The 12,494-nt window shown below is 41.7% G+C and overlaps 1 protein-coding gene across 2 annotated transcripts in view; it reads right to left on the bottom strand.

Annotated features, from left to right (window-relative positions):
- Positions 1-10,978, bottom strand: part of casq1b (calsequestrin 1b) — a 22,396-nt gene extending 11,418 nt beyond the window's left edge. Inside the window, exon 1 of one of the 2 annotated variants that reach the window (XM_084344576.1) lies at positions 10,539-10,978. In XM_084344576.1, coding sequence (XP_084200702.1) covers positions 10,539-10,775 — 237 coding nt within the window. In that variant the 5' untranslated portion in view covers positions 10,776-10,978. The remainder of the gene's footprint in view (positions 1-10,538) is intronic. The other variant, XM_084344577.1, reaches the window with a different exon arrangement.
- Positions 10,979-12,494: the final 1,516 nt, after the last annotated feature.

Genomic DNA, 12,494 nt, shown 5'->3' with positions numbered 1-12,494 from the left:
TAAAAACAAGACCTTTGTTATGTATTTTGTTGAGTTGTGCACTTTTCATTGCATCGGTGGTTGTTTAAGAAGGACGAAGACAACTCACGTGATCCCGCGTTACTTACGAGATCGTTGTTCATGTTCCACTGGTCTACCGCGACTCGACATTTCTGTTTTAAACCATGAACAGGATTGTTCTATTATCTTAACACGTAATTTGTGTTCTCACCATGATGGCGAAGGATTTCTAACCTTAACAAATGATTCATTTTAATCCAAACTATGATGGTTGCCTAACCTTTTACAGTGTACTTACTGTAGCCCAAACCTAAATCCCTGAACCCAAAGTTTTTTGTGCCTAAACTTAACCAAACCATAACAATTACAATGTCACATCATGAAACAGATGATGTGATTTGTGAAAGTGTTGGAGGGCAAAGGCTAATTATGTCGCCCAACCAATATGGGGCATCAGATAAGAAAAAGTGCGTAGTGTGTATTTCTAAAAAGATTATTTTGTCATTTAATTTTGTGGCGTAATGGTTCACTGCTAGAAATACATGGTTTAACGGGGCATTAACGTAATTAAACAAAAAGATAGCCCATATATACCTTGTTACATGCAGCTTTTTGTAAGCCTTTCAAAAGTACATCAACCCCTATTGCTGCAAATATAATAAATGATATTTATGTAGATAATATGGACACAGTCAGTCAACATTGGGGTTGTAGGAGTGGTGGAGATGAGAGGGAGGGTGGTGGCGGTAAATTTAGCATGACAGAAGACAGCGTGCGGCTCTCTGCCATGCACCACGGGAACCATTTCGGACAGTTGTTGGGAGCTGCTGACAGGTTCCTCACTGAGCTGCAAAGTCTATGGACACATGAAACTCCCACCTCAGCTTATACTGGAGGTGGACGACCAACATTAGCAGAGAATCTCTGGAGATCTTTCCAGACCTTTTGGGCCCACGAACAACTCAAGCTCATTGAGTCACTTGTCAGGATTCAAGCCACATGACGTCTTTGTACTGTACACACTGCTCGTGTTGACCAGATTGTCTAAACTCCGCTTTATATCAAAATTCATGGGAAGATCTTACATATTTCACTCTCTATGGACACCATAGAAAGGTGTGCATACTGAAGAGCAGAATTTCATCTGGGAGTTAGTTGATGTGATCCTCTCTATCGCCATAACACTTCAGATCCAGGCCTGGTGCAGTCGACAGCTGCTTGATGGAGCACTATCGATGATAAAGCCGTTAAGTGTTTTTTTTACCAAACCAGAAAGTGCAGATGTACTCTGTAGAGGCTGATTATTAAAATTCACAACACTTTTCATCCACAGAGAGGGGCTTGCTTTCACTGTGATTACACTCTAAAATACATTTTACCGAATCATGCAAAATATCTCAGTTCACGCACCTCAGAGGGGGTGAGGAGATGATTCAATGCCCGGCAGAGTTTTAGTGCAATAAATCCACTCGAGAACTGCAATTCATTATTATCTGTTGGTACAAACACCTCTTCTAAATAGACAAAAAACACAAGTATCATATTGCACTGTATATCCTCACATATACAGCATCATGTACAGCAGCTTGGTCAGTGGCTCTACGCTTCAAGGTTTGATGCCGTAGCACTAAAGTCCAAGAGGTCGGGTAGTCGAGTTGGTTGTACGTGTTTTGATTGATTTGTTTTTTTAGTTAATGCACATAAATGAAGAAAAAACTTACCCCTAGGTAAGTTACATGACTGAACTTAGTTATTTTTACAAATGTAATAACCAAGTCGTTTTTGAGCATAAACCTACCGAAGTAGTTTTAGAGGGTAAGCCTTACCAAACCGCGAGCATTTGACCACAAAGATAACAATCCAAAAGTCATAATATGTCATAATATGTTGTTGTATGCCGGCAAGCTTTATTTTGAAAGTCGAACAGGACAACGTAGTTCAAAGATGAACACCACTGACCGATGCTGCTGTATTTACGAGTTTATCTTTGTGATTTTAGAAGGACGGGAAAGATGTTGAAATATTAGTAGATGGTTTAGCACTATTGAATAGAGCATTCACCACTTGTTGATCCATATTGTGAGTGCATCAAAAGATACAGTTTCAACAACAGCTGAGACCCTCGAAATCAAAAAAAAGCACAACCTTCTATTATTAATCCTCTTCGACCAACAGGTGGCTTTTGACATGGAACAAACTGGACGAGCTGGAACGCCGGTCTGGCTGAAAAACAAACATCTCTACCCATTGACAATGATTAGATGTCAACAGAGAATAACACCGAGGACACTTTATCTAAACATAACTCCTGTCACATTTAATGACATCACATCTGACAAATTAGATCTTAATTTAGCAGCTCTTTCACACTGTTAATTGAGGAGTCGTGATGCGGGGCGAGGAAGGTGAGAGGGGCTCTATGGAGATGTGATTTTGCCTTCACGCGGCTTGACAGCGCTGACACGTAACGGAGGGAGATGTGAAGTATTCACAGCTGTGCTCCTTGAATCAGTAAAACAGGTCTTCTGACACACGTGGCAGAGCAGTGAGGGCCGCTCTTCGTGATCCTGGACAGTCTCAAAGTATAAACTGGAGCAAATGAAGTGTCTCAAAGCTTAAGTGCCTAATCTGGAGTTCACGGGGTAAAGAGGCCATGGGGACTTGGCCTGTTGGCCCAGCCTGGTCCGAGATAACTGGTGGTAATGAGATCTCATCCTACTTATGCATTCTGGATGTAGGGTGGCAATGTCTGTCGCTTTAAAGTCAGTTATATTTATCAGGCTGCCTGTATAGGATGGACATGCTCTGGAGTTAATACTGAATTACGCTTGAGAGAACCGCATCGCTGGCTTATTTTGCTCTCTGTTTACAGAAGCGAGCCTTGGAAGAGTGTGACAGAGTCTTTCAGTAGCATGGTTGCTCACAACATGAGCCAGCTGACCATTACATCCCACCTCTTCGCTACTGTTTTTACGCCTGTCAGGTTTTCCAACGAGCATAACAGAAATTTGCCACTCGAAATTCTCGAAATAGATCCGTGGTTTCAGAAGACGGCAGCCTTGCCTCGCATTTCGAGATGGTGACTGTCGACTTTGACGCCTGAAATAACAACTGTTGCTATGAAATTTTATTAGTTTTTATCAACATCATTTTAATATATGACAGGACAAATATATATTTGACAATACACGCCAATATATTCTAAGTTTGCTTCAAGAATATATGACAAAATATAATGAATGGTTAATAATATATACTGATTTTGCATTTTGGAAAATATATCGAAATAAACAAACAACAATAGGTACAACAATAGGTATATTTATCAATATATAGAGAATATATAATTTGACATATTCAATAATACATAGCAAGTTCATTATGAAATGTATATTTATGTTGCATATTACTGAGGTAGCAGAAGAGCCACAGAATAGATTGAACAGAGCTCATTTTGTGGGACTAATCAAAAATTCAATATCTGGTGTAGTTGTTCAAGACATTTTTCAGAAATGTTGAATTACATCCAGATATTGAAAAATATGATTCAGGGTTTTTAAAAAAAAAAAAGGGAAAAAAGAAGAAAAAAAAAACACAGTCGTTTTATTTCTCTGAGTGTTATTAAAAAATGTCTCGTAATACTGCACAACATTTTTATTAAATTACATTTCTGGCTTCATTCATGCCAGAGGGACGTCAAACAGTAGCCGTTGCAGTAAAAAGCATTACCTAAAATAGCACAGACAAAATCAGCCCCACTTTTTTCCATCAATGCAGTCTGCCTCCATTAAAAATGTAAGAATGAAATGTATTGTGCCGCTGAAAGGAGGAGCACTCCGGCAATCAGTTTGGATAACGGTTACCACAGCGACAGTCTGACCTTTTCCCAGATCTCTCTGGTAGATGGAGGGAGATTAGAAAAGACAAAGCAGAAGCCGTCTTCAAACCATGAAGACTCCCTGCACATTACGAGACTGCGTGTTGGCTTGCCTCGTGTGCGCCTGAGACACCTTTCTCAGGTATTAACATAATGTGATGCAGCCTCATGGGGAATAACGGATCAAAATCAGCCCTGGAGCAGTCTCTTCCTTTAGCTCCTTCCTTACAGGAATGCTTCCAGGGCCCTGTAACTCTATCTGTGTCTCTCTGTACTAAGGGGTGTCTTGTAGCAATATGATGATCAATGAATTACGGCTCTTTTTACATTTCCAGTCACTGCGCTGTTCTCTAAGTGTCTGATAAATGTAAAAGATAAAATCATTAAATATTTTGCTCATAGTGCCGTGGAAATCCAGTCTGTGTAGCAGTGTTGTGAGGATTTGTACACTGTAGGAGCAGCAGTGCTTCAGCTGAATGCTTGCATGCTCAGGATGAAATGTTGGCATGCTAACGATGTTTACCATCATTGCCATCAGCTTATATGTAGCGCAGAACAAAAAGCACAGTTGATGCTAATGGACGGACCATAAATTGATGATAAATTCCTGTCAGATGTCCACCAAACAGTGCAACAAAACGATTGGCTGATATGTTTCCCGGTTCGGCTGTGATAAAGCAGACGATTGTTTTTTTTGGGGGAAGGGGCGAGATATGTGTCAACCACCAGCCATCTTGGGAGTTACGGACTTTACAATGGCGACCATAGACAAGACGAACCATGCTTTTACATGCACGACTTCTTAATATCGGCCACAACATCGTAGTTGTTCATACTTCACTTGGCTCCAATCTTAGAAAAGTCAGTATGTGTCAACTTAAAATGATGTTAGATTCAGGCTGATGAATTAGTCTCTACTGAGAGAGGGAACGCTGTGAAAGCGCCCTCTAGGGTGCCCTTCCAGTGGAGAAAACATGACAAAGTGCCCTCTAGGGCGCCCTTTCAGTGCCCTTTTTGCTTGCTGGTGCCCCTTTTTATTTTTTCCTCCCCTGCCCCTCAAACATCCACTGGTGCTACATATTTTATTTAGTTGTATCTTGCTGTATGCTATGTTCTTTTATGTTGTTTTCCTATTTTTCTCACAATCGACATGCTATATGACTACATTTTAAAAGCTAAAAATCTGGCATTCGCATAATAACATCAATGTACAGTCTATTGTTCCTGATGCATAAAGGTAAAATATAAGAAAAGTTGTCACGTACATTATTTTGCAGAACATGTTTTTCTCGTTTCTCTTGGTATTGCAGGTGGACAAGTGTGACATTAAGGAAAGGATCCGTCCATACAGTTTACTGAATGGTTACCAGGGTAGCATAGCAACGGTGTGCGTGTACGTGTGCGTATAGGGGGGAGAGGGGTGGTATGTTGGTAAAGACGGTGGCAACTAAAAGATCACTGCAATCTGAGCTGTGTGGAGGGCAGTGATTGATGAGTATGGGCATTTACAGTATGCAGTATGCCAAAGGTCAGAGTCCAAACAGAGACAGAGACAGAATAAAGTGTTCTCAAAATTAGAAATTCATTCAGTCACAGCCTTCGGCGTATGGCTGCTAATTTTGCACCCTGCCTGTTAGCCCAAATATTATGAAGCGGAAGTCATCCAGAGATATGATTAAAGACTGAGTCATAATAACGAGGGATATTTTTGGCTAAAGTGCTGCAGGTGAGGTGGGTCTATCTCGAGACCCACTCATCAGGGCTGTCAAATCCCCGTGCCTCTTGAATGCGCTTCCAGTTCATTAAACAGATTGCTGTTGTCACTTTGCGCAGATTGAATGTTCGACACCTGTGATTACTCCACTGGATATTAAATGGAACCGAAAAAAGTGGCACGGTGAGGGCTGCGTTAAGCCCTGCCGCTGAGCCAAACGCCAAAGCCTCCCTGGAAAATATCACTTTGCCGCCTCCAAATCAATAATTGTTGAGGAGAAAAAAGCAGAGGCGGACTGGTGTTGCTGCTCACATGACAACGCATGTCTTTAACTTTCAAAACATTATGAAAGACTTTATAAATAATGCTGCTTATCAACATGCTCTGCTTGTCTGGAAGCTCAAGCACACATACTGCCTTAGTCCAACAACCTACAAATGAGTGTCTTATACATGCCAAACTTTCTTTAGGAGGGAGTTGCTCCTGGAAACATGACACTTCAAAATCATTTTGATGGTACATGATGGCAAGATACAAGTTTTCAACACATGACGTTGTTATGACGTAGTGAGTTTTCTTTGTAGTTTGCACCTACATTACATCTGACAAGTTGTAACAGACCTGGGATTTGTATTTACAACAGTGGTGTTGCACTCGGAAACTGTGAGGGGGCGCCAAATGGCACAAAATGCCAATTTCTACATAATGTTGCTTTAACTATTTTGATGGTTGATTAACCATGTGAGTCTTTTTGTTTCTTTTTTCCCTTTTGTTATTGGTGAAAAAGTGTAAAAACAAGAAAACAAAAAAAAGAACGCAACAAGAAAAAAATATATAAATGGAGACATAATGTGCAAATGTATAGACAATAAGCAATTACTGTGATCAGCGATGATATTAGGTGATATAATAAGAGTCCAGGAGTCGAGATTATCTAGAATAGGTAGGTTAGAGTGTGTTTGCACATTTGTATGAGAGGCAGTGACGTAGGTTTGGTAGGTGTGAGAAGGACCGGGGGAAAAAGGGGTGGTGGTGTTAGTGTTATAGTGATTCTAAAAAATTATGGTTTCAGCTTCTCAAATTTGAAAATTTGCAGGTTTTCTCTGTTTTCTGTTATGGTAGATCAAATATCTTTGAGTTTTTACACACAAAAATACATTTTACCTTATTATTTACCTTTTTTTTAAGCAAACAGTATCTCTACATAAAATAATAATGTATTGCAGCCCTACTATGGTCTCACTAAATGAAGCACTCTAATTGGCATCAGCTGTTTGAATCATGCTCCACAGTCACTGGCTCATTCACCAGCTGTGTGGCCGTCAGCTGACTAGTAACATCCAATCATATTCATTCAAGGTGACCATTATAACCCGACACTTTAATTACTCTGCAGACATGACATGCCAACGCTGTGCGCTACTGCAGCTCCCAGAGGCTCCACGACCTCCACCTTATATTTTGCTTAACTAAAATGTTCATGTGTGTGTTTTTTTTTCATGCATTACCTGCATGCAAAGTGTCATAAACCTGTTTCACTGAGTCTTACAACACAAGCCACACAATTTTAATGGCATTTTAAAATGTACTGCACATTCACAACTGGCCACTATGGGAAGGTTGCTCTAACCTGACACAGCGGTGATAGATAGGCTGCGCTGGATTATTTTTCACAGACTAAGACAACTCCAGCTGGGGTCAGAGGTGACATATTTTAGGAGTGACAGGATGACTCTTTCCGTCACACAACCTCTTTGAGTGGAGAATGCCGAGTTTGTTGATGACGTGTGTCACAGTATCGCTACACTGGGAGGTTCGCTACCTGTCTTGACGGTCAGGATTTCTGTCCTGTCTGCATTTTTGGCCATCTCATCGCTCTTTTTAAACTGCAGCTACCAGCTGCCTAGTTAGCTCAATTAGCCATGCAGCTAGTGGCTCTTTAGCTGATTAGCTGAGAGTGTGCTTGGACCACGAGTTTGGATTTTTATTTTTTTTAATTTTCTTTATCTATTAGTCTAAACAGCTAAGAGAGCTTGTGAAACGTAGTGTAGAAAAGTGGTATTACGAGACTGGGCGGGGCTGGCTAGTTAGCATGCTAACTTCAGGAGGAGACACCTCTGCAGCACAGTGTTGTTTGTTCACACTGTTCATAATGTTCATGTTTTAAACTAAAATTCGGGCCATATCTTACACACTGCACCATTTTAAAAGCAAACAAAAATCGCAATAAATTCTAAAACTGCATCGCAAAACATAAGAATCTCAATACTTGATTCAGCACCAAAGTATCATGACAATATCGAATCAGGACATCATCAGAATTCGCACAATACTAGCATAACTAACTAGCATAACAGCATGTTGCTGCTGTCATTTTATACAGTGTAGAATTCATGTTAGTAGCCCAACAGGTTTGTCCACCAATAATGGACCAGTAGATCGTTTGTGCTTTATCCATTAGCGTCAATCATCTACATGTTGTAACGCCTGCAGGATTATTCTCTAGACTCATTTCTTTTCATATGCTGGGTATCAGAGAGGAAGCTGTGGTTTCAAAAATATAGACATTTACCTTCCAGTGTTCCTGACAGTGTAAGTGAAAGCCAAAGAAACAGCAACAGGGAGAATTTCTGCAGACTGAAGAAATGAATAGTGTGTATGGTCACCCACACTAATCACAGCCAAATATGCATCATAAACCTTCTAACATTATGTTTTTATGAATACATAAATGTACATAATGTATTTCTGAGTAGAAGCATGAATGAATAATACATCCCCATAAGGGCCAAGCTTTGAACAAAGGCATTTTAGATCTGATTCCCTGAGCTCTGCACTTTAATAATTCATACTTCCTGATTCATAGGTGGTAATGACCAGCTATTTTAAGCATCCCCTCTGAGCGCCTCCTGTGCTCAATCCTGATTGGCCAGAGCTGGCAGGAAGTCAGCAACAGAGTCACAGTCCAGCAGGGACCTGCTCCCGTAAGCATCTCTTTCTCAAGCCAAGAAGCACAACTTGGCAGCACGGAGAGGAAATTGATCAGATCCGATGACTTGGGTGTGTAAATGATGGTTTAGGACTTCAGCCTGCAGCCAGAGGGGTGTGTAGTAACACAAAACAGAACAGTGTGTGTTACCTGAGAGAGCTGACAGAGCAGTGGGAGCAGTAGTTGAGGTGAGATATGGCCCTAAACTCGCTGTCCATCCCAGGAGGGCTTTTAGCCTCTTGCTAAGCATGCAGGGCTGTCCTGGGCTATTTACAGAGGTGACTTATGGAGGCTAGTGTAAGGTACACTGTGTCTCTGTAAGAAGACACTGCTGCTCTGACAGGCAGAGGATTGCTGTGGTGAATACACTGGCTGACAGTGGGGCCCAGGTGCATCCACTGTGGAACGACTGGTAAAGGGTCCCTTAGATTAAGTAATCCAGTAAATAAACATGCATACTCTTTTTCTCAGGAGCACCGCTGGAGTAAATTAAAGCTCCCGTATTGTTTTATTTCATTCAGGTTTATACTTTGAATTTAGGTGTCTATTAGAAAATTTTTACATACTTTAATGTTGAAAAAACAGCACTTCTATTCACCCACTCTCCGAATGCTCCATTTTAGCTCATGTCTCTTTAAGGCCCCTCTCTTGAAAAGCCCAGTCTGCTCTGATTGGTCAGCTGTCACAGGCCTGAGCAGGCACCGCCCACCATGTTTCTGCATCAGCTCTGGCGTAGTTTTTACAACCTTGGCCATGCTGGGGGAGGAGACTGCATAGTTGTGACATCACAACTTCACAAAAATCACAAAAAAAGATTTTTCATTTTTGTTTAAAAGTAAAAAATGTAGAATGATAAGCTATTTTAGCAAACTCACCCATCTTTTTTTGAACAGAGATGTCACTGATCTCCAGTGTAAAGTCGACAGGAACATGGTTTGTTGACATGACGTAACAGAAGTGTATATTTCAGGGATTCAATGTGGACGGACTGTTCGACGTGATGCGATAGTCATGGTGTACTGGACACGGTGTAAATGCAAACATGTTAGTAGCTATTCTAAATGGCCACACTCAAAGGCAGGGTGAAAAGTCTGCTGTCCTATAAAGGGATAACAGACTACCCTCAAAAACATTCATGGTGTTGTACAAAGAAAAGTTGTGTTAAGAGTTTTAACAAAGAGCTTGAGAGAGAAGTTCAAACACTGCCCACTCTCTCACCTCAACACACCCTGCAAAGTATGATGTCCACATTGTGGGATTGTCTGTTTCAGACCCTGTTCACCACCAACACAACCCCCTCAACTCCAATCCTGACATCTGAAAGGTGTGGTGGGAGGGAGTTTCAGACACTGTTCAACCAAGAGTTACCAAAGCTTTCCAGTTGGGACTGCTACCAAATATGGTGCGCCCAACCTTCATTCATGGAGCAAATGGTCAGGCATAAAACAATATACGCATGTGCAATACACCCTAATAAGTTTGCTAATCCCTGCGATGGACAAATAGTTATTAATAATAGTAAATACGTATACTGGACAGGTTGTGTTCAAGACAAGCTGACCCAATCATGACTTAATTGATGTTCAGAGATCAGGTAATGAATATGTGTTGGCATAGTGTTCCCTCTCAGTACCTCCCTCCATCATGTTCCTCCTGTCCCCAAATCACCCCCACCCTTACCCTACAGGTCAGCATCCATCCGGTCATACTTGGCAGGATGCCACACCTGAAAGGTCCACAAATCCCACAACGTGACCAACTGCCTTCCTCCCCACCTGTCAACAGTCTCAAGCCCACTTAACCCCTTAAGTGTGAAAGCCACGACTGCGTCCAAGAATCCCCAACTGGAGCCAAACCCTCCATGTGAAACCCTTACCTTCCTTCCCCTCTTCCCACCGTGACCCTTCCCCCACATGGGCCACAGATCCATCCACTGTCATGCTTTGGCGGAGACCCACCTCCAACGCCAGCTCCTCTATCTGAAACTGCTTCATGGCACTGCGGTTCCCGTCCACATTTTTGTGGTAGTAGATCACCATCACGTCGTACTTCTTCATGATGGACTTGTAGTTCTTGGCGCCGAGGTCATGGACGCGGTCTTTGCCGTCATACTCTGGGATCTCCAAGCCCTTCTCCCCCCAGGACAGGGTCCCCAATGATAGGAAGACCCCCAAAAACACCCAGCCCCACTTCATGGCTATCGTCACCTGGTGGACGCAAGAACGCCTCTTCTCAGAGCGGGGTAAAAAAAAAAAAAAAAAATACACCTGAGATGTTTATCGTTGTCCCTAAGGCAAATTGGTGTCAAGCAGGGAGAGTTAGGAACAAAGTCTGCTTCCTTTCCCCACCGGCTAGAGAAGAGCAGGTCTGACTGTGACGCCCTCCCTTTAAAAAAGAGGTACACGTGGTTTTGCTGACGAAGAAAGGGGGAGTAGGCGAGATCCCACTCGTCCAAGAGCCATGCACAAACCAGAGGGGCTGCCAAAAAAGTAGGACTTAGAGCGAGAGGGGTGGGAGGGGGATCAGGGGGGCGTGCTTGGGTCACACGGCCACCTGTTTGAAGCCGTGGCTATGAAAAGGGACAGCGGTTGCGTTGGGCGTTCGGAGAGCCGCAGATACCAGCTCAGTGTCTTGGAGGACTGAAGGTATGGATGGATGTACGATGAGAGCTTGAGGAAAGAAGAGCTCCAAGATGCCATTCCCATATTAAGTTTTGCAGAGGAGTCGGACTCTCGCTAAAAATAAGGCCTCAGCGGGACAACCCTGCGGACAAGATGGCGTCCACGCAGAGGGTCAGAGGGTAGATGTGCTCGGTGGGCACAGATGGACGGAGAGAACTGGAGACGTGGAGTCTTGCTTACGCTTGTTTGTGCGTCTAAATTACCGAGCGTGTTGTGTGTGTTGTTAAAGTCAGTGAAATGAAAAATTGCTGATTGTCAATGGAATAATAGTAATTCATGCAAAGTTACAACTTAGTGCAAGTAAATAAAAATCGCTTACAAGTACATATAATTATTTCAAGTACTGTACTTACAGTAAGTACAATTTTGAGGTACTTTCACTTTACTTGAGTATTTTAATTTTCTGCTACCCTTTTTTTACTTCATCAGCAACCAGATTTAATTGATAATCTGTCGAGTCATAGTATGCAGTATCTATGTAAATACATGTATAATTTACTTTTGATACTTAAGACTTTTACTCATTTCTGTTTACTCACACACATTACATTTTAACCTGATATCTTTACTTTTACTCAAGTATGACTTTGAGGTTCTTTTACATGAAACACATTTTCTTTACTGATGGTTTATTTGAACTTGATCTTCCATAACCTGTACAAAGCACTCCTTTTACTTATAACCACATACGGCACCACTCCGCATCATCTAAGCATTAGAGGATCTTGAGATCAGTTTGTACTCTGCAACAGCAAACCAAATGTCCAGATAACTCTGTTATGAAGTCAGCAGATGCTCCGTATGACTGTATGTACTCTGTGAAAGCTGGGATCATGGCTCATTCTTCTTGAGGTAAAACAATGTCTGGTGTTGGGAGTTAGAATAAATCTTTCAAAAGTCAGAAGAAATACGAAATATTTAGGACATTTATTTGTATCTTTGCATACACTCCCATTGCTCTTGTTCGTCAAAAATAACACTTTGCTATAGCAGCAGGTGTAAATAAAACTTTCCTTACAATGAAATCATTGTTGTATGGAAGAGGTTTGGGCCACAATTCAGACTTTTTGGAGTTTAAACTCTGAATTCTAAGAAAAAGGTCATTTTGTGTGTTATGTTGTTTACAGTGGCTCTAATCCTCCTCCATATTTGTTGAGCAAACTGCATTGCAAAATAGGAAACAGGACTTGGAAGAATATCTGGTGTCAAAATTCAATTCCCTCTAATCAACTG

This window comes from Pagrus pagrus (genome assembly GCF_965226575.1).
Source record: "Pagrus pagrus genome assembly, chromosome: 22".
NCBI classification, from domain to species: Eukaryota; Metazoa; Chordata; class Actinopteri; order Spariformes; family Sparidae; genus Pagrus; species Pagrus pagrus.
Note: the sequence above shows the minus strand (reverse complement) of the source record. Positions and strands in the feature narration are given on the sequence as shown.